General features: G+C 35.2%; 1 protein-coding gene across 3 annotated transcripts in view; it reads right to left on the bottom strand.

Annotated features, from left to right (window-relative positions):
* Positions 1-21,799, bottom strand: part of COP1 (COP1, E3 ubiquitin ligase) — a 228,848-nt gene that overhangs the window by 83,267 nt on the left and 123,782 nt on the right. For all 3 annotated transcript variants that reach the window (XM_003785686.2, XM_023510745.1, XM_023510746.1), the window contains exons 12-14: positions 9,885-10,028; positions 8,777-8,885; positions 8,289-8,370 (exon numbers count right to left, since the gene is read on the bottom strand). In XM_003785686.2, coding sequence (XP_003785734.1) covers positions 8,289-8,370; positions 8,777-8,885; positions 9,885-10,028 — 335 coding nt within the window. The remainder of the gene's footprint in view (positions 1-8,288; positions 8,371-8,776; positions 8,886-9,884; positions 10,029-21,799) is intronic.

Raw genomic sequence — 21,799 nt, 5'->3', positions numbered from 1 at the left:
CTTTTGGAAAACCATATGGAGAACACTCAGAGATCTAAATATAGATCTACCATTTGATCCTGTAATTCCTGTTAGGTATATACATTTTACATTCCTAAACAACAGTCTAGGGTCTGATCTTTTGGCTTCTCTAGGCCGCAATGAAAGAGAAGTTGTGTTGGGTCGCACATTAAATACACAAAACTAACGAAAGCAGATGAGCAAAAAGATACATGCATAATTTTTGTGATATCTGTCACCACAGATAAGCAAAAAAGTCCTCATATAACAATCCTAATTATGCAGTGGCCCACTCAGAGTCTTTAAAAATGGTCAAGCAGATCTCAAGTTTGTGATCCCTAATACAGAAAATGTATACGTTTTAGTAATTAAAACATCTTTGGTTTTCTTTTTTGATACTTTGTGTTATATAAGAAATGCAGGCATACATAAGACCAGTGGGACATTTGATATTGTATTTGAAAAATTAATGCATCAGTATCATAGAAGTAGCTGCTATTCTCAATGAGTTCTCAAGGTGCTCATCAGATAGATATTTTGGTTCTAACTTTACTCTTAATGTCCTTCATCTTGAAAATAGTTGCTTGCGAATGTAGGTGTTGCCAAAAACCAATGGAATGAATAAGGAGTGATTGTGAAGTGAAGGATATTTGTCTCTGGGAAGATAGGACCTACAGTAAAAAGACATGATTAATTTTTTCTTTAAGTTGAATGTCAGATTGCAGCTTTATGCATTGTATTTGAAAATTGGCAGGTAACATATTTATGTCCACTGAAAATGGAGTTGCAAATGCACTAAAATATTGATCTTTTCAGAAATCTTGAAATCTGTTTTCAAATTCTTATATTCAAATTCCTCTAAATCAAAAAGCAAGGCTGCATATTTTTTGCCATTTGCAGGAGTATGGGGCCAATGTGTCGAGATGCATAAAATTGTTTGCCTTAATTTGAACTTGCCATGATTTCAGTTTCATTTGGAATGCTTTTATGGTTTGAAACATTTTATTGATAAGTTTGGACTTTACCTTGAGGATACATGTTTAATTAAATGAGCAGTGAAATCCACTAAAAATGCTCAATCTGTAAGTCAGTTTTCATTGCTAAGTTCTGACACAAATTTGGTTTCTGATACCATAAACCACTTGGTAACATGTTGCAAATTATTACAATCTTTTCAACATTTGGGCTTGACTTAGCAATCTTACTTCCGAAAAGTAAATGATGTTGCCATAGTCAGCATCAATACTTTTAAGGAATTCCTGAAATCAGTGATGAATTCAATCCCTTGGCCTTTATGAAATTCAGTCTTGATGATGATTTACATGGCATTATCCATTTTTAAAGCATTTGTGCATAAATTTTTTTGATGTTCTAGGCAATGATACTTCATCCAATGTTGAGTTTGGGGTAGCAACTGCCATCATCTTCTATTAGTTTGGAGTAAAAGTAATTGCAGGTTTAGATAATCAATTTAAAATCATTGTAAGTAGGCTCAAATACATCTTTTTTATTATTATTATTATTATTATTATTTTGACACAGAGCCTCAAGCTGTCCCCTTGGGTAGAATGCCGTAGCATCAAAGCTCACAGCAACCTCCAACTCAAGCGATTCTCCTGCCTTAGCCTTCCAAGTAGTTGGGATTACAGGTGCCCATAACAATGCCCGGCCATTTTTTGGTTGTAGTTGTCATTGTTATTTAGCAGGCCCAGGTTGGATTTGAACCTGCCAGCTCTGGTGTATGTGGCTAGTGCCTTACCACATCTTTATTAATCAAAATAGGAACCGTTACAATTAACACATTATTGCCAACAAGAAATAAGTTTATTTCTTCTTAGAGTGTAAAAATCCATGCTTTGGGATTCAAGGAACTCTTAGAAAGCATTTTCCCAGCAAAAAGTTGTCGAGATGCTTGAAGAAGTGGTAGCTGGTTGGAGAGAGGTCAGGTGAATTTGGTGGATTAGGCAAAACTTTGTAGCCCAATCTGTTTTAACTTTTGAAGCATTGGTTGTGTGATGATGTGCAGTTGGGCGTTGTCCTGGAAAAGAACTGGGCCCTTTCTGTTGACCAATGCCAGCTATAGGCATTGCAGTTTTAGGGTCATTTCATGGATTTGCTAAGCATACTTCTCAGATGTAATGGTTTTGCCAGGATTCAGAAAGCTGTAATAGATCAGATCGACAGCAGACCACCATAAACAGTGACCATGACCTTTTTCTGGTGCCAGTTTGGCTTTGTGAAGTGCTTTGGAGGCTCCTGTTGGTCTAACCACTAAGCTGGACATTGCTGGCTACCGTATGAAATCCATTTTTCATTGCATGTCACAATCCAATGGAGAAATAGTTTGTTGCTGAGCAGAATAAGAGAAAACGACACTTGAAAACAATGATTGCTCTGATTTTTGATCAGCTCACCAGGCACCCAGGCACCGAGCTTTTTCACCTTTCCAGTTTGTTTCAAATACAAAATGACCATAGGATGGTTAACATTGAGTTCTTTGGCAATTCCCCATGTAGTGTCAGCTTTGATGACTTCTCTCTCTTTTTTTTTTTTTTTTTGAGACGGAGCCCCAAGCTATCCCCCTGGGTAGAGTGCCATGGTATCACGCTCACAGCAACCTCCAACTCCTGGGCTCAAGCGAGTCTCCTGCCTCAGCCTCCCAAGTAGCTGGGACTACAGGCGCCCGCCACAACGCCTGGCCATTTTTTTTGGTTGCAGCCATCATTGTTGTTTGGCGGGCCTGGGCTGGGGATTCGAACCCACCACCTTAGGTGTATGTGGCTGGCGCCTTAGCCGCTTGAGCCATAGGCGCCGAGCCGATGACTTCTCTCAATCGGTCATTGTCAACTTCTAATAGCCAGCCACTCCACTATGCTTCTGCTCTTGAAGGTTCACTTCACCTCTGCCAAACTTCTTGAACCACCACTGCACTGCACGTTCGTTAGCACAATGGGCAATGAAAATTGTTTTAACATGTTTTTTACTGCTTCATATGAATCTCTTGATTTAATTGCCTTTTTTAAATAGCAATAAAGAAGCTATTTCTTCAGTGACATTAATATTCATTCATAAATATCTTGAATAAAAATGACAAGCTGATAAAATTAGCAGCTTTATTCTCCAAACTTATGATAGATTTTTCAATTTCTTTAATTCACCTGGCTATAGCTAGTAAGACGAACTGATTTTAGAAATATCCCTCTTTTTTTCAAAGCAAATTTTATCTGTCAAATTTACTATATACTACTTAATAAACTGACCATCAGTAAAGGGTTATAATTATTTTGCTATAAAATATGCTTCCACATGCCTAGCTTTTACAATGGGATCTGAGTTTTAACTTTTTAAAAAATTTTTTCATTGAAAAGAGAATTTTTCAGTTCCTCTGTTTTATTCTTAAGACATAAGCCTTCATTGCATCAAAATTGGCAGTATGTTTTGCATATGGCTTTTCGAATCCTATTTAAGAACTTGTGCAAGTCCCCTACAAATTAACGAGAATTTGCCTCAACAAAAAAGTAGCTGCCTATCTACTTTTTTTTTTTGAGACAAAGTCTCACTTTGTTGCCCTCTGTAGAGTGCCATGGCGTTACAGCTCACAGCAACCTCCAGCTCTTGGGCTTAGGCAATTCTCTTGCCTCAGCCTCCCGAACAGCTGGACTGTAGGCGCTCACCACGACGCCCGGCTATTTTTGTTGCAATTTGGCAGGGACTGGGTTCAAACTGCCACCCTTGGAATATGGGGCCAGCACCCTACTCACTGAGCCACAGGTGCCACCTGCCTGTCTACTTTTCATTGAACAATCAATCGTCCTTCATTCATAATTTTTCTTTTATGGGGTTGTGTTTTCTTTTGACATATTGTAGAAGTCATGTGGAGATTAAAAAATAATAAGAGATAAGGAAGGCTGGGCACAGGGGCTCACGCCTTTAATCTTATACTCTGGGAGGCCAACGTGGGAGGATCACTTGAGCTCAGGAGTTTGAGACCAGGCCAAACAAGAAGGAGAACCCCATCTCTACTAAAAATAGAAAAAATGAGCTATGCATCATGGCAGGTACCTGTAATCTTAGCTACTGGAGAAACTGAGGCAGGAGGATGGTCCCTGGCACCCAAGAGTTTGCAGAGCTAGGCTGATGACATGACTCTAACCTGGATAACAGAGAGAAAGTTCTCTGCCTCAAATAAATAAATAAATAAATAAATAAAGTAGCAAGAGTGTATGTTTACTTTATGTGTTACCATGACATGTTATCCTTTATAAAGTTTATGCTCATGCTCAAGAATCATACAATTGAGTTCCACAAGAAAATTACACACAAAAATCATAATAGTTTAAGTAAGTTTATGACTTTTTATTGGGCTACATTCATAGCCATCCTCAGCTGCATGCACCCTTAGGGCTGCAGGTCGAACACAGAAAATAGAAAGCTATCCAAATGAGTTAAAAGGGATAGTGCTGTTTCACCAAAAACTACTATAAAACTGCACAACAATCTACACTGTTTTATACTTCCATAAAAAGTATAAAAAATTAAACGCAAATTAAACACATGTACTCCTTGATAATAATGTTTATCAAACATAAATACGTTTTTATTTTAAACTTGATCAAAGAGAGACAAAAGGCCTTGTATTTCTAGCTAGCTATTGTAACACAGCAAACTGCCCTAAAACTTAGCAACTGAAAACAATAAGTATTTACTATCTCTCACAATTTCTAAAGTCAGACATCCTAAAGCTGGCAGGCTAAGTGGCTTGGTTCAGAGTCTCAAGAGGTTGTACTTGAGTTCTCAGCCAGGATTCTTGACTATTACACTATCACTTCCAAGCTCACTCCACATGGATATTGACTTAAAACTTCCATTTCCCACTGTGTTGATTTATGACAATAAGGATAGTTTTTCCCAAACTAAGTGACTTCAAAGAGAGAAAATGATGAAGATAGAGGCTACAGTGTCTTTTACATTCTAATTTTAGAAAAGACATGTCTTCACTGCTGTTACAGTCTACTGGTCGCACAGATGAACACACAACATAGGTGCAGGGGAACTATACAAATATAGGAAATACCAGGAGAAAAGAGATCCCTGAGGGCCATCTTGAGATGCTAATCAACATAAGTCTTTTACATTTCATTTAGATTCAGGAGATAATATACTTAGTAAAGTAATAACTTAAAGGAAAGGCAACTACCTCTAAAGTTATAAATTATAGAAATGGTAACTGTTATTATTTGGTAATTAGGTTACCATTTTATTTTCATCCTCTTATGAAAAAGAAGTGCAAGCACTTCATTCAGAGTTTAACTGAAATTGATTTTTAAAATTTACCAAGATTTAAAAGTCATCACTTTTACATTAACTTATGCAACCAAGAAAATATGGAAGAAATAAGAACCTGGAACTTCTGCTGTTGTAAAGTCTAAATTCTTCACACTCACATTTTAAAGAATGCACTTGTGGTAATTCAAAAGCAAGAAAATATATTTCTCCAAAAGAACCATAAAATGACTCATGAAGTTCTTTTTTGATTAGCTTGCTAAATATTAGTAGGTTTTTAACATGCAACTATGTGGATTTATATTTGTAAGTAAATTATTTTTAAAATACACAGCACAAGCAGGAAAAAGATCATTTACATGGACTCAGTATTTATTTATACAGTAAGAAAAACTTCCATTAAAAGACAGTTCTGTGAAAGGTTTACTAAACATGAACTATCTAAAATAAGCCAAATGTATTTGTATGAAATACATTAAATGTGATTTAAATATTCTTTAACTGAAATAGTAAGCAAAACTAGCCATTTTCAGGAGAGAATTATAAACTTGAAAGACTGGTCCTTTGAAAAGATCAAAAAAATCAGTAAGTATCATGTCATCCCTATTGAAACCCTCATGAAGAACTTTACAAAAATAGGAAAAACATCTATCCTAAAATTCATATGTAATCTCCAGGGACCCAAACAGCCACAACAATCTTGGAAAAGAAGACAAAGAAGGAGGAATTATACCTCCTGATTCAAAATAGCACTGCAGTAATCAAAATAATTTACAATAGTATTGGCAAGAAAACATACATGAAAGCCAACAGAAGAGAAAGACCAGAGATAAATACTTGCAAATATTGTCAAATGATCATCAACAAAGTAACCAAGACTGTTCAGTAATAAGAACAGCCTATTTAACACCTAGTAGTGGGAAAACTGGTTATAAATAGTTAAAAGAATAAAGTTGGATCCTTACGTCATATACAAAAACTAAGTCAAAAAGGATCAAAGACATACATGTAGGAGCCAAAACTCTAGAACTCTTAAAAGAAAACTTAGAAGAAATCTTCATGACGTTGGAATTGATTATGATTGGTAATGATTTCTTGGATATCACACCAAAGGCACTGGCAACAAAAGAAAAATTAAACTAATTGGACTTCATCACATTGAAAAAATTTTGTGCAAAGAACACTACCAAGAGAGTAAAAATGAAATCCACAGACTGACAGGAAATATCTGCAAATTATATATTCGATAAGGGATTAATATCCAGGATATAGATATAACTCATATGAATCACTCCTCCCCCTCAGAAAAACTAAATCTAGAATGAACCAAACCAAAAAATGAGCTAAGATCTGAATAGATATACAGCAAAAGCAATTAGCACATAGAAGGATGCTCAACATCACCAAACATTAGGTAAATGGAAATCAAAATCACAATGAAATACCACTGTATATCCATTAGGATCACTATTATATCTTTAAAAAAGAAAAGAAAAAGAAGAAAGAAAGAAAATAAATGTTGGTAAAGATGAAGAGAAAACAAAGTTTTGCTGTTGGAAATGTGAAATTGCATGGCCAGTATAGAGGATAAAGGATAATGGTTCCTCAAAAAATTAAACATATTTAAGTACCATATGATCCAATAATTTTACCGAGTATATACTCCCAAAACCTAAAAGCAGGGACATGAGATATCATATTTGTATACCCATGTTCATAGCATCCTTATTCACCATAGTCAACAGGTGAAAAGAGCTCAAGTGTCCACTGACAGATAAATAGATAAACAGAATGTGGTACATCTATACAAAATATTATTCAGCCTTAGAAAGGAAATTCTCACACATACTATAACATAGGTGAATCTTGGAAACATTATGCTACACGAAATAAACCAGTCCCTGAAGGATAAATATCATGATTCCATTCAACAAGGTACTTTTTTATGTTATATATTATAATACAATTGACAATGAATATTAATTTAAAAATCTCTCCTACTTGAATTGCTTACAATTATTTTCAAGATTGAAGATTCGTCAGCTACTAATTCTGAATAAATGTTACAGTATAAGAACACAAGAATTCAACTCAGTAAAAGCTATTTTGAAATAGAATGTTAATCTAACAAAACTTCACATTTACATATAAAAATACCTGTTATAACATGGTGCTGTCACTAATTTGAAAATTTGAGGATAATTTCTTAAAATAATCAAGAATCTATATAATAATCCAATCTATATGTAGAATGGGTAAACAACATACTACTACCTAAAACTTATTAGCAGCAGTCGGTCATATTTGTTTTCCTTCTTATAAATTAGCATGTGCTCTATTATTTCTTTTACATGTAAAAGGAAAGGCATAATGGAAGATGTGAAACAAAGCTTCCAATGCCAGCTACTCTAGCCTATTTACCATTTATCAGAAAATTAGATGTAGAAAAGAAGAAAAGGCCAAAGAAATTCTTTGGCAACTAGCTCTAAGATAAAAGAAATCTTAACAGGGATTTATGAAAACAATGGTCAGAAGAATAGAGGAAAATGGGGCAGTAAAAATAACAGAAAAGAATGAAGGGTAAAGATGGACATATAAGAAAAAGAAAGGTCAATTAAATTGGCAAAAAGAAATGTAGAATTTTGCTTTGACATATGATAAACTTCTTTAAGAGATTTTAATACACACTTAAAATGTAATGTAATGTAATACAACATATAGAGATTTCTAAATATTTCAGGAAAAAAGCTCACTTGATAGTATACCAAAAGGAGTTGGTTATAAGATGGCAGCAATTCTAAATGTCACCATGTGGCATGAATCCAGAAAACATCATTAAAATGAGGATGCAGTATATTCATTTTTTTCCACTTAAAAAAAGAAATCAATCTCTCTGCTTAAATTATTGCACTAGAACTGTCATGAGTTTCAATAAATGCTTATATCGCTGTCAATAAAATGAATTAAGATAGGGAGAGAAATGCAGAGACAGAGATAATAAGTACCTTTAGCATCATCAGAACCTGAAGCCAAAAGTTTAGGATCCATCAAATTAAAGTCAACACTCCAACATCTCTTCTCATGCTCCTAGAAGTAGAAGGAAAACAAAGTAGACTCATATAAAATAGAGATCTTAAAACAAATGAAGCAAAGAAAAAAACTGATACCAGTTTATTACTATAGGTGGAGGAAAAGAGAATAAGCTACGCAAACAAATGAAAAGCAAACTAAGATGCTGATGCAAAATAGTTCTATAACTTTTTATGTATAGATTTACTAAATTATTGTTTTTAGAAATTCATTTGATGCATTCTACAAACACAAAACTGAAGAAATTATTTAGAAAAGGATCTGTTATTACCTAAGTATTATACATGTATAAAAATACTAAATAGTGGCTTTAAATCTGTAATTTTGAAGCACTTAAAGCTCTAAAATTATTAAGACAATAAAAATATGATTTATATAATAAGTAACTAGTTTCTTTGTTTACCTGATAGACCTTTGACCTCTGTCCTGTGAATCCATCCCATAGGATAACAGTGCCTTCATAATCACTGCTAGCTAACAGGTTCTTATGATAACTACTCCAACTGATACAGCTGAAAGAAGTATAATTAAAAACATACTTTATGTAAAAATAAGTGACAATGGGATACAAAAAAATTTAATGTGCTAGAAAGATTTGTACTCTTTCAAAAATAATGAGTTTGATTTGAGAAAAGGTGTATTAATAACCTTTAAATTTAAAAAACTGAAACTGTCCATTAATGATCCTTACCACTTTTTATTTAGAAAACTAACTATACGATGGATGTGAGCTTACTATTGCCACTAGCCATCTTTGATACATGAAGAAAACACTGACTTCATCTGTCAGTGAAGATGATAAAAGTCCAGGGGGCTCAAAGCATGCATGACAGAATTTAGAGACATGGGCATACTAGAGGAAAAATTCCTGATGTTTAAACACCATTCATATGCTATACTAATCTTTGATTCAAAATACCACTCTATGGAGTTTCCAAAGGCCACCTCCAACAAAGATGTTTATGTGATTTTTTTTTTAACTAAATATTTTTTTTTCCTTTTTATTGAATAGTAACTATGTACATTAATGCACTTCTGGGGTACAGTGTGGTGTTTTCACAACAATCCGAAACACTTCCATCAAACTGGTTAACATAGCCTTCATGTAATTTTCTTAGTTATTGTGTTAAAACGTTCATAATCTACTCATAGAAAAATTCACTTGTACCCTTGTAAGATGAACCACAGAAGTGTACCCTCGAATCTCCCACCCTCCACCCATTCCCCCCTCCCTCCCCCTGATGTTTATGTGATTAAGTGAAAACAAAAAAGAATTTTCATTTGGCAACCAGAAAAACAATAAATGTTAACCTTCACCAGACAAAAGCAACTAATATCTATCAGAAAGATATTCCAGGCAACAATGTATTGTATACTTGATACAATGACAGTATTCACCATGAATGAGTAAAAAGTCTCACGAAAAAGTAAAGTAACAATCCCATAAAAATTATACGCTATATACCAATTGTTATATATATATTGTTATATCATGCCAAGAAAACAAATACCTGATTTTGGAATTGCAGGTCATTTCATTCTCAGGGTAATGAATATCCACTGCATCCTGGATGACTGTGCCATATTCATAGACTTTAATCTTTTTTGTAACTCCAGCAATTGCAAAATAGTCACAATCTCTGTCAAATTCAATACTAAGGGAAAAAAATATATTCTTGGTCAATAATACTATTTACCTATCCTGTGCCATTTACAATGACAGTATTTCAGAATTTAGTATTTTCTATTTCTAAAATACTTCTATTTGTAAGGATAAGAAATACATTTGAAATGCCTTCAAATTGTACTGTGTCCCATGTCCAGATTAAGTCATCAAGACAGATTAAATTGTAAGTGGTAGAGCATACCTATGTGCACAATGGTGCATCAAGGTACTTTTGTTCCTAGACATGTGACATATTTTCAATTCAGCTCTATCATAACTTGGTGAGGAAAGAATTAATGGTTTGAATGGCTTAGTCTACTAAAAGTATGCCAAAAGAAAATTACCAATAGTGTTTTCATAAATCGTACAAATTTCCCTTCCTACTATTTTGTAGAGATGATAGAATTTTCCAGTATTTAATGTTATTCTAATAAATTAGTATAGTGAATTACTGAAGCACTTGTATCACTTGGGTGATGATAAGTGGAGAGAAAACACATAAAAATGAAACCATTAAATTATCATTGCTTTTTCCCAAATTCATTCCTAATTATCCCCCAGATATTTCTCTGAATTATGTATCCTCAATATATATTCCTATACAATCAAAGAAAGGGTCAAAAAAAATCCCTAAAAACTCCCTTCTGTTAGAGTTACTTAGGGAATTCATCACTCTTGCGCTGACCTTTTTAATACAAGTTCCAAAATGAGACACTTCAAAGCAAAGCACAAGCTCTGATTCATTTTTATAGAATTTAAGCTGGAGCATAAACAAAGTTTTTACTATACAGAATCAGCTAGAAATGTAATTGGCCTAATAGAAGTTAAAAGTTGAAAATGAGTCATCATATACATTACTTCTCAATAGTATTTAAGCATCCTTTTAGAGGTTTAGCCATAAGAACGCTGATCTACAATTAATTACATAACAATAGCTAATATTCATTGACCATTTGCTAACTGCTAAACACTATGAATGTATTAATTCATTTAATTCTCTCATAATAATTTTTTTACAGACAAGAAAACTGAGGATTAAAATGATGTAAATTGCCCAAAGTTAGTCAGCTTGTAAATGGTTGAGATGGTATTCAAAAATCAGACAGTCTGGTTTAATGTTACATTTAATATTAGTAATTACTATGCTATATCACAAACCAAAGCTCTTATGTAAAACTCAAAGTATAAAGGCTAAAAGGTTTAAAATTTAATATAACTGTGTATGAATGTATCTTCTATATCTATGCTTTTTTTCCCCAAAATGCCTAGCTAGTGCTCTGCAGATATTAAGCATTCATTACATTCATAAAAATACAAACACCTACATGACGTAGTTTTCTCAATGGATTACATCCAATACTTTTTCATATAACAGTTAATGATTAGTTAATGATTTAGCAAGAAGCTTGCTGAGCTGATGATGGGTAAGAAACATATATATTAAGAGTATTTCCAGGGGCAGCGCCTGTGGCTCAAAAGGGTAGTGCGCTGGTCCCATATGCTGGAGGTGGCGGGTTCAAACCCAGCCCAACCCCGGCTAAATAAATAAATAAATAAAGTTTCTAAAAGGGAAAAAAAAAACATGTCATTTAAAAAAAAAAAAAAAAAAAGAGTATTTCCCTTTCCCAGAAAAATGGATGGCTAAGATTAAAAAAAAAAACCCAAACACACATTTGAGATGCTTACTTTTCATTAAAGCTTAAAATCTCTCCTTAATTTTATATAATTTTTAAAAGAATTTCATTAAGTGTTACTGATTATAGCACAATTCAGCAAATGTTCCCTCCAATGAAATGACTATATAGCTAGCAATATATTTATACAATCACCTTAACTGAACTATTACCTCAGCTACTATTTGCTGCCCCGTGGACTCCAAAGCAGCATAACTATAACAATGGCAACTATTTATCTATCTCAATCCTACTTATATCCTTTGGCATCATATCACTGAAAGGCAAATATTGCTGTACCTGGTAAAGGATGGAGTTATAAGAAATGAAATTCTATCTTTAAGTTAAGAAGCTTTGGTATGTATCATGGAAATTTCAAGGGAGAACCAGTTTTATTATCCCTAATTATTTTTTCCTCATCTACAAACATACCTAGGTATTAAATCAATAGCATTCTAATGTACCAGTAAAAGTATGCCATTAAAAACATGTTATTACCATATGATTAGTTTTTAATAGTAAGAAAAGTTTAAACACTAACTTTTTAAAATAATAGTTTGATGATACTACAGGGAGAAAACTAATACATAAGTAAAAATGCTATCAAAAGAATTCATATGATGACCTATATAAGTAAATTGGTTTATTATTTCTTTTGTTGTTACCCTGTTATTCAAGATAGGTTGCTCCTTTTTCTCAACAAGTTATTATTTAGCTACATTAATTTGCTCTTAACTCTCATATTAAAAAACTAACTTTCTATTTTACTATCATTATTTTCTTACATTTTGCTTATGTTTTGCTTTTAATATATTGAGATATCAAGAACCTGTACAGTATGTTTTTAGTATTTTAGGGTAATGAGGGTCTTTATAGTTTAAAAATAAAAACATTTTAATAGAAATGCTAATCCAAAGATATAAAAAATTATAGTTTCTAGTAAATTTTGATTAAAATTAAAGGGAAGAAAAACAGCTGCTTTTTTTTTTTAATGGAAGTATTTCCACATCAGTAAGGCTTGCAATTTAAGTACTTCCAAATACTGAACCATCTGCTCCTTGTCTCTAACATAGTTAATCTTATCTATTCTCAAACATAAACAAAATGAGGTTCTAGAAATAGATCATGAAGTAACTCAAATGCTGAAGTTTTCAGGTGGAAAGAAAGGGCTTTCCAGAATTAATACAAAATGGATGGCCTCATTTCACAATGCAACATTTTAGCTGCTTTTATTATGGAATCTGGTAACTCAAGCAAAAATAACACAAAAGTTAAACAGTCACTAATTATGCTGAGATGAAATAAAAGGTAAATGAATTAATTGAAATGTATCTGCTTATGCAACTAAATTTTAAAAAGTGTTAAGTTTTACCACTGCTATACAAACTATCACTAGTAATTATTAAAGCATTTTATTGCAATGGCAAGTTCAATTTCATAAAATTTGTTTTTACTTAAAAACTGTTAAGTCTTACTACTACTATACAAACTATTACCAGTAATTATTAAAGCATTTTATTGCAACAGCAAGTTCCATTTCATAAAATTCATTTTTACTTTCAAAATACACAAATATATTTCCTTTGAGAAATAGTATTACCAGGAACTTAAACAAAAATAAATTGCATTTTCCCTTGACACTTTTTTTTTTTTAAAGAGACAGAGTCTCACTTTGTCACCTTCAGTAGAGTGCCATAGCATCACATATCACAACAACCTCCGGATCTTGGGCTTAGGCGATTCTTTTGCTTCATCCTCCTGAGTTGCTGGGACTACAGGCATCCACCACAACATCCAGCTATTTTTTTGTTGCAGTTTGGCCGGGGCCAGGTTCAAACCCACCACTTGGTATATGAGGCTGGCACCATACCCATTGAGCAACAGGCACCGCCCTTCCTTCATACTTTAGAATGTTTCAACTGTGTAAAGACAGTGATTTATTCCAACAGTTGAAAATGTAATTCAGCTATAGGAAACTAGCTATATTCTTTGTCAAAAGGCCATCAGTCAAGTGATTAAGCAGCAAGGCCAGAGATCACATAGGACAGCTGATTAATCCACACCTCCATTACAATGGGACACAAAACAAGGCAAAAGCCTCAATAGGACCAAGCAGTGAATTTTGTCAGTGTTTCTACTGTCTTTCATACCTCTCTGCAATTATAAGATAGATATTAATATATGGTAGATTAACTTCCCTGAAAGTTAAAGCCCAATTTATCAAATGAAAAAAATAAAGTGACAGCAGTTCTTAAGTCTCATTCATTACCCTGATAATGTAACTCAAAAGATATTAAGTAGTTTTAAGATGTTATATAGTTTTAAGAATATAAAATACAGGTTTAGGACACCTGGCATTTTAATGAACAGAAATGGGCAGATCTTTAAAGTGAATTAAGAATTGGTGTTACTCAACTGACTTTACCCCAAGACAATAATAATAGCTAAAAATTCTATAAATAATCTGTCCAAGGTTATACTACACAATCAAAATTTAAGCAAACTGGCTCAATCTATACTTTCAATCATTATGCAAAATTGCAATTTTCATGAGCACAAATGACCTAATCTTCAAAGAACAAATACTCAGGCAAAATAAATCAGAAAATACAGAATAATAATATAATAATAATAAAATAGTACACTATTTATACATAATGGCAATAACATATAATAATCCAACCTGTGCAAGTAAAACATTAATATAACAAGAGTAAGGTAGCCTCACAGAGTTTCTAATTATTAGTAGCAAAGATATAACAAAAACACAATACAGCATAAGGAAATGCCAAATGGTGAGACAAAATACGATATAGGAATTCACAAGTCAATGAATACCAAGGCCTACTGGACTCAAAAGAATGACTGATGCATGCATATTCTCAGTCAACAAATACCCAAAGTGCCAGATACTAAACCAGCTGCTGGAAAATCAAGATATTATAAAATAAAAAAAAAAAGAACATGTTACACTCATGTGCTACATAAAATGTTTCAGTCAATAAACAACTGCATGTACAATGGAAGTCCCGTAAGATTATAACAGAGCTGAAAAATTCCGATCACATAATGACTTATAGCATAGGATATTACTTCTGGGTTTGTGCTGATGCTGCCAGTTGTATAAAAGTATAGTGCATACAATTACATACAGTATGTGCTACTTGATAACGTACAAGGTTCCCCTACAGTCACCATACACAAGGAAAATTGAAACTAAATGAACATTTACTTACAAACTATTCATTCCAAAATGAAAAAAAAAATTACAAAATACTCTTTATGTGCTGGCTACCTCTTTGTGAAATTCTGTAATGTAGATTTTGTAAATAAAAATATATTTAGCTATAATTTCCTATTTTCTGTGTGTATGGTAAATTTAGAGATGACTGTGGGGGCACTCTGTACTTTCACTTATTAAAAGAAAAGCTGTTAACTATAAAACAGTGACAGGCAAGTCCTTCAAGAGTACTTAAGAAGAAGGCAGTGTTATCATGGATGACAGCTCTGTGCATGTTACTCTCCCTGAAGACCTTCCACTGGGACAAAATGTGGAGATGGAAAACAAAGACAGCACTGATGATCCTGATCCTGTGTAGGCCTAGGCTAGTATGTGTGCTTGTGTCTTAACTTTTAACAAGAAAATTCAAAAAGTAAAGATAATTTAAAAAATTTAAAAATAGAAAAAGTCTATAGAAGGATACAAAGAAAGAAAATATTATTGCACACATATAGTTGTACACTGTATTTGTGCTTCAAGCCAAGTCAAAAAGTTAAAAATTAAGTATATAAAAGTTACTGTAAGCTAAGGTTAATTTCTTATTGAAAAAATTGCTTTTAAAATTTAGTGTGGACTAAGTGTGCAGTGTATATAAAGTCTACAGTAGTGCATGATACTATGCCAGTACTGCACATTCACTCATCACTCACTGACTCACTCAGACCAACTTCTAGTTGTGCAGACTCCATTCACAGTAAGTGCCCTATACAAAGAAGTGTATTATTTATCTTATATACCATGCTTTTATAAAACTCTTCCACATTTGGATAAACAAATACTATGGTGTTACAATCATCCACAGAATTCACTATAGTACAGTAAAATGCTGTGTAAGTATATAATAACAAAATTCCCTCATGATGCATTATTCAAAATGTATCCCCATTGTTAAGGAATGCAGGACTGGATTTGAGAAATCCATAGAAATGTATATTGGACCTGTTACTAATGCTAATCTGGGCTAATACAACAGTCTCCTTACCAAGTCTCCTCCCTTCTGACTTTCCTCTTTTATAATCCACTTTGAAGACAAAATAGGAACAAAATTTCCAACCCCACAGCTCTGTTCAGGTAATTCTTCTCATTTACTAGTACATAAAATCCAAACTCTAACTATTACTGAAGATCTTTCACAAGTTGGATTGAATGCTTTCTTAAAATTTATTTTTAAAAATGTGCATGTAGGGGGCAGAGGCAAGATGGCCAACTGGAGCCAGCTTTCCACAGATGCTCCCATCTAGAAGGAGAGTAAAGGACAGAAGTTTAGCAAGTAAGCTGATGGTTTGGAGCTGAGCCAAGTGAGAAGGCTGAAGAACACATATCAACCCTGGTGAGGCGAGCTGTGACCCCAAGGGAACAAACAATATGTATGAATTAATTCCATTGCCAATGGATGGAGTCCCCTCCTCCATGAGAACGGCTTGCAGTGTACTTTCTATATACAAGTGAGCAGAGTTCATATCTCCTCCTATTTTATCCCAAAGGAGAGACCCTCTAAAAACTGGAACTCCTTCCCTAGAGAGGACTTACAACTGTGCCATGGCACTCTCCTGCCAGGCATAAAACTGTATAAAATTATATATATTCTCTACCTGCAATTCTGAACTCTCAGCACTCCCCTCCAATCTCACCCCAAGGTCTGGAAGCCTGTTCCCTATGGAGTCCAGATTCTTGGGCATTTTCTCAGAGATATGGAAAAGGCATGGGCTATTGTAGGTTTGTGCTGATGCTGTGGCATGGTATAAAGAGAGGACTGTGGACAAAGGGAGCCATATGGGAGAGGAAGAAGCAGTGCCCTAGCACAAAGCAGCAGTGGCAGCAGCGGGAACAATAGGGTTCACACCCCTGGGGATATTTTGTAAAGACATACCCTGCCTCTCTTGGCAACCAGAGAAAGGTAGGCCTTTACTCCAGTGGCAGCCACTGGTGGAACAGATCTGGGACGGAAACGCAGGCCTTGTGAGCAAAGGGTATGCGTGAGGTGGTACCTACCTGCGCAGAGGTGGTGGGCACAGAGACTAGAATATGTGCACGCAGAGACCACATACTTCCAGGGTGGGGTAGAGTCAAAAGTGCTGCTTTAGTGAGCCTAAGATGCACTCCGCCCCCAAGGGATCATAGCTGAGACAAAAGTAGCCAGACAATAGCACCAGCCCAGGGAGAGGCAGGAACTGAGAGCTGAGTGTGAACTCTAACTGTGCCCACTTCAACAGAGAGTGTAGTGGAGACAGACATGCCAGCTCTGAGCAGTGGCATAGGGCAGGGCTGAGTCACAATTTCTGTGAACTCAAAAGGCGCCTGGCCCATAGGGCCAGGGCAGAACCACTAATTCTGCGAGAATATAAGTGGCAGCAACATCAATCAGGGGCAGGGCTGGAACTGAATTAACTGCCCCATCTTCCATTAAGCATCCAAGGTTGTCAGGCTTCAGCTCTCCCTGCCACCTGGTGGCAGAGTGTGGTGGCCTGGCTGAGGAGACATAGATCTCCCTGTGACTCAGACAGGCATAAACCCCGGGAGCATCTACTCATTGGAGGGAAATGGGTCACAGCCCTGCGGGGGTTATCAGTGACTGGGCATGACAGAGGTGCAAGGTGGGGAAAGAGGCATCAAACTTCCCAGACTAATTCATTGGCTGGGTAGGTCCTTATTACTCCACGGAGCACTGGAGTGAGTCATACTCGAGCTGCCAGCTGACCTCTGCTACCTACTTGCAGGAGACCTTTTCAACTCTCCCACTTGAGACTGGGTGCTGTGAGACAACTGATTTGGAACTCTTGACCTGGACCAATCACAGGAGGACTATCCAAAGTGGTACCCTGGGAGTGTGGTTGTGGGACAGTCTGATTTTCCTTTTCTAGTTGTTGCCTATGTGGGCTAGGGTGACTTAGTTGCTGGTATTTCTCCACAGCTGAGACTTCAACCCAGAGTTACTGATTCACTAAGACTGGGCAGAGACCAGCTGAAAACTAGACAGAGCCACTTAGTCCCACCACACAAAGTGAGTCTACAGTGTCTCAGGCCATATGGGTCCTTTGCAAAGCTCTAGGGGAAAAGGTATAGACAACAGTCCAAGCTTTTGGGCAAAAGGCTGTTTAATCCCTACTCCAAGAGCCCCCAACCCAACTTCACCTTATTTGCTAATGTAGACAAACAGTATAAAATAATCCTGGGGCAGAGTCAGTGGAAAAACTCTGGTAACATGAATAACCAGAATACGTCAACTCCCCCAAGGAACGACATGGCAAACACAACTGAAGATCCCATTCATAAACAAATGGCTGAGATGTCAGAAACTGAATTCAGATTTTGGATTGCAAATAAGATTAATAGAATGGAGGCAAAGTTGGAATTAGAAATTCAAGGAGCATTTCAAAAGTTGTCTAAAGAATTCAATGAATTCAAAGACAAAAATCACCAAAGATTTTGACACATTGAAACAAGAATTTGCAGCCATCAAATCTGAGAAATACAGTAGAATACTTCAGTAACAGAATGAAGCAGGCAGAAGAAAGGATGTCTGACATTGAAGACAAAGCTTTTGAACACTCCCAAATGCTCAAAGAGGAAGAGAAGTGGAGAGCCAAATGGATCATTCTCTCAGAGAGCTCTGGGATAATTCAAAGAAAACTAATATTCGCCTTATAGGAATTCCTGAAGGTGACAAGGTTGCTTTGAAAGACACAGATGCTCTACTCCATGAGATAATCAAGGAGAACTTCTCAGATATGCCAAGAGATTCTGAAATTCAGAGAACAGTTTAAGAACCCTAGCAAGACTCAACCCAAATAAGACATATCTCCCAGATACATTATAATTAACTTTGCCAAAGTTAATATTAAGGAGAAAATTCTGCAAGCAGCCAGATGTAAGAAAACCATAACCTACAAGGGGAGGAATATTAGAATGACCACAGATCTTTCTGCTGAAACCTTTCAAGCTGGAAGAGGATGGTCATCAAGGACGGTCATTTAATCTCCTAAAACAAAATAACTTTCAACCCAGGATCCTGTATCCAAGCGAAACTAAGTTTCATTTATGATGGAGAAATTAAATACTTTAATGACATTCACATGTTGAAGAAATTTGCTATAACTAAACCAGCTCTCCAGGATATTCTCAGACCTATCCTCCATAATGACCAGCACAATCCTCTACTACAGAAGTAAACTCATTCAGAAACTTTTGATCAAATTCTAAATTCCACAGTGGTAAAAGGATTAAAAATGTCCACTGGACTTTCAAAATACTTATTATCCTAAATTCTACCAGGCTTATCAATATTTACAATTAATGTGAATGGTTTAAATTGCCCTCTAAAGAGGCACAGGTTGGCTAACTGGATACAAAAACTCAGGCCAGATATCTGCTGCATACAAGAATCTCATCTTACTTTAAAGATAAATAGAGACTCAGGGCAAAGAGATGATCATCTATATTTCAGGCAAATGGAAATCAGAAAAAAGGTGTTGCAAGTTTATTGGCAGATACAACAGGTTTTAAACCAACAAAAGTAAGGAAATATAAGAATGGTCACTTCTTATATTTTAAGGGTAACACTCAACATGATAAGATTTCAATTATTAACCTGTATGCACCCAATCAGAATGCACCTCAATTTATAAGGGAGACTCTAACAGACATGAACAACCTGATGTCCTCCAACACCATAACAGTCAGAGATTTCAACACTCCTTTGCCAGTGTTGGACAGATCGTCCAATAAGAAAATCAGCCAAGAAATTTTAGTTGTTTTAACAATTCAACAATTGGATTTAAGAGACATCTATAGAACATTTCATCCTAACAAAACTGAATACACATACTTCTCATAAACCCATGGAACATACTCCAAAACTGATCACATCTTAGGTCACAAATTTAACCTCAGCAAATTTATAAGAACAGAGATTATTCCCTGCATCTTCTTGGACCATAAAGGAACAAAAGTTGAACTCAGTAACAACAGGAATCTATATACAAAAACATCGAAACTACATAACCTTATGCTGAACAACAGCTGAGTCATAGTTGAGATTAAGAAGGAAATTACCAAATTTTTGGAACAAAACGTTATTGAAGACACAAATTATCAGAACCTCTGTGATACCGCAAAGGCAGTCCTAAGAGGGAAACTGATAGCACTGCAAGCTTTCCTCAAGAGAATGGAAAGAGAGGAAGTTAACAACTTAATGGGACATCTCAAGCCAACTGGAAAAGGAAGAACATTCCAATCCAAAACCCAGCAGAAGAAAAGAAATAATCAAAATTAGAGCAGAATTAATTGAAATTGAAAATGAAAGGATTATACAACAGATCAATAAATCAAAAAGTTGGTTTTCTGAAAAGGTCAATAAAACAGATAAACCTTTGGCTAACCTAACCAGGAAAAAAAGAGTAAAATCTCTAATTTCATCAATCAGAAATGGCAAAGATGAAATTACACAAGACTCCTCAGAAATTAAAAAAATTCTTAATGAATATTACAAGAAACTCTATTCTCAGAAATATAAAAATTTGAAGGAAATAGACTAATACTTGGAAGCACACCACCTTCCTAGATTTAGGTAGAATGAACTAGAAATGTTGAACAGGCCTATATCAAGTCTGAAATTGCATCAACTATACTATATCTTCCTAAAAAGAAAAGCCCAGGACCAGATGGCTTCACATCAGAATTCTACCAAACCTTTAAAGAGGAACTAGTATAAGCATCCTCAAACTGCAGCCCGCCTAGGACATTTATTCGGCCTGCTGGGTGTTTTTGCCGCTGCTGCCTGTCCTACTTAGCAGCCAACTCCTCCTGGGGCCCGCAGTCTGGCCCTCCAACGGTCTGAGGGACAGTGAACTGGCCCCCTGTTTAAAAAGTTTGAGGACCCCTGAACTAGTACCTATATTACTTAACCTTTCCCAAAATATAGAAAAAGAAGGAATACTACCCAACACATTCTATGAAGCAAACATCACCTTGATCTCAAAACCAGGAAAAAAAACCAACAAGAAAAGAAAATGACAGAATCCAACAACACAGCAAAAAAATTATATACCATGACCAAGTGGGCTTTATCCCAGGGTCTCAAGGCTGGTTCAGTACACATAAATGTATAAATATAATTCAGTTCATAAATTAAAAATTAAAGACCATGTGATTCTCTCAATTGATAATATCCAGCATCCTTTCATGAACAGAAAAATTAAGAAAATTGGTATAGAAGAAGGGACATTTCTTAAACTGACAGTGGCCATCTACAGCAAACCCACAGCCAATGTCATATTGAATGGAGTTAAATTGAAATCATTTCCACTCAGATCAGGAATCAGGCAAGGTTGCCCATTGACTCCATCGCTTTTCAACATTGTAATGGAAGTCTTAGCCATCGCAATTAGGCAAGAAAAGGTGATCAAGGGTATCCATATAGGGTCAGAGGAGATCAAACTTTCACTCTTGATGATATGATTGTATATCTGGAAAACACCAGTGATTCTACTATAAAACTCTTACAAGTGATCAAGGAATACAGCACTGTCTTAGGTTACAAAATCAACACTCATAAATCAGTAGCCTTTATATATACACCAACAACAGTCAAGCTGAAAACGTAGTCAAGGACTCTAATCCGTTCACGGTAGTGCCAAAGAAGATGAAATATTTAGGACTTACCTAACAAAGGACGTGAAAGATCTCTATAAAGAGAACTATGAAACTCTAAGAAAAGAAATAGCTGAAGATGTTAACAAATGGAAAAACATACCATGCTCATGGCTGGGAAGAATCAACACTGTTAAAATGTCCATATTACCCAAAGCA

The sequence above is a fragment of the Otolemur garnettii genome, unplaced genomic scaffold (genome assembly GCF_000181295.1).
Source record: "Otolemur garnettii isolate 467f Iridium unplaced genomic scaffold, OtoGar3 scaffold00016, whole genome shotgun sequence".
Taxonomy (NCBI): domain Eukaryota; kingdom Metazoa; phylum Chordata; class Mammalia; order Primates; family Galagidae; genus Otolemur; species Otolemur garnettii.
The sequence above is the reverse complement of the archived record's forward strand: the minus strand, read 5'-3'. Positions and strand labels throughout refer to the sequence as shown.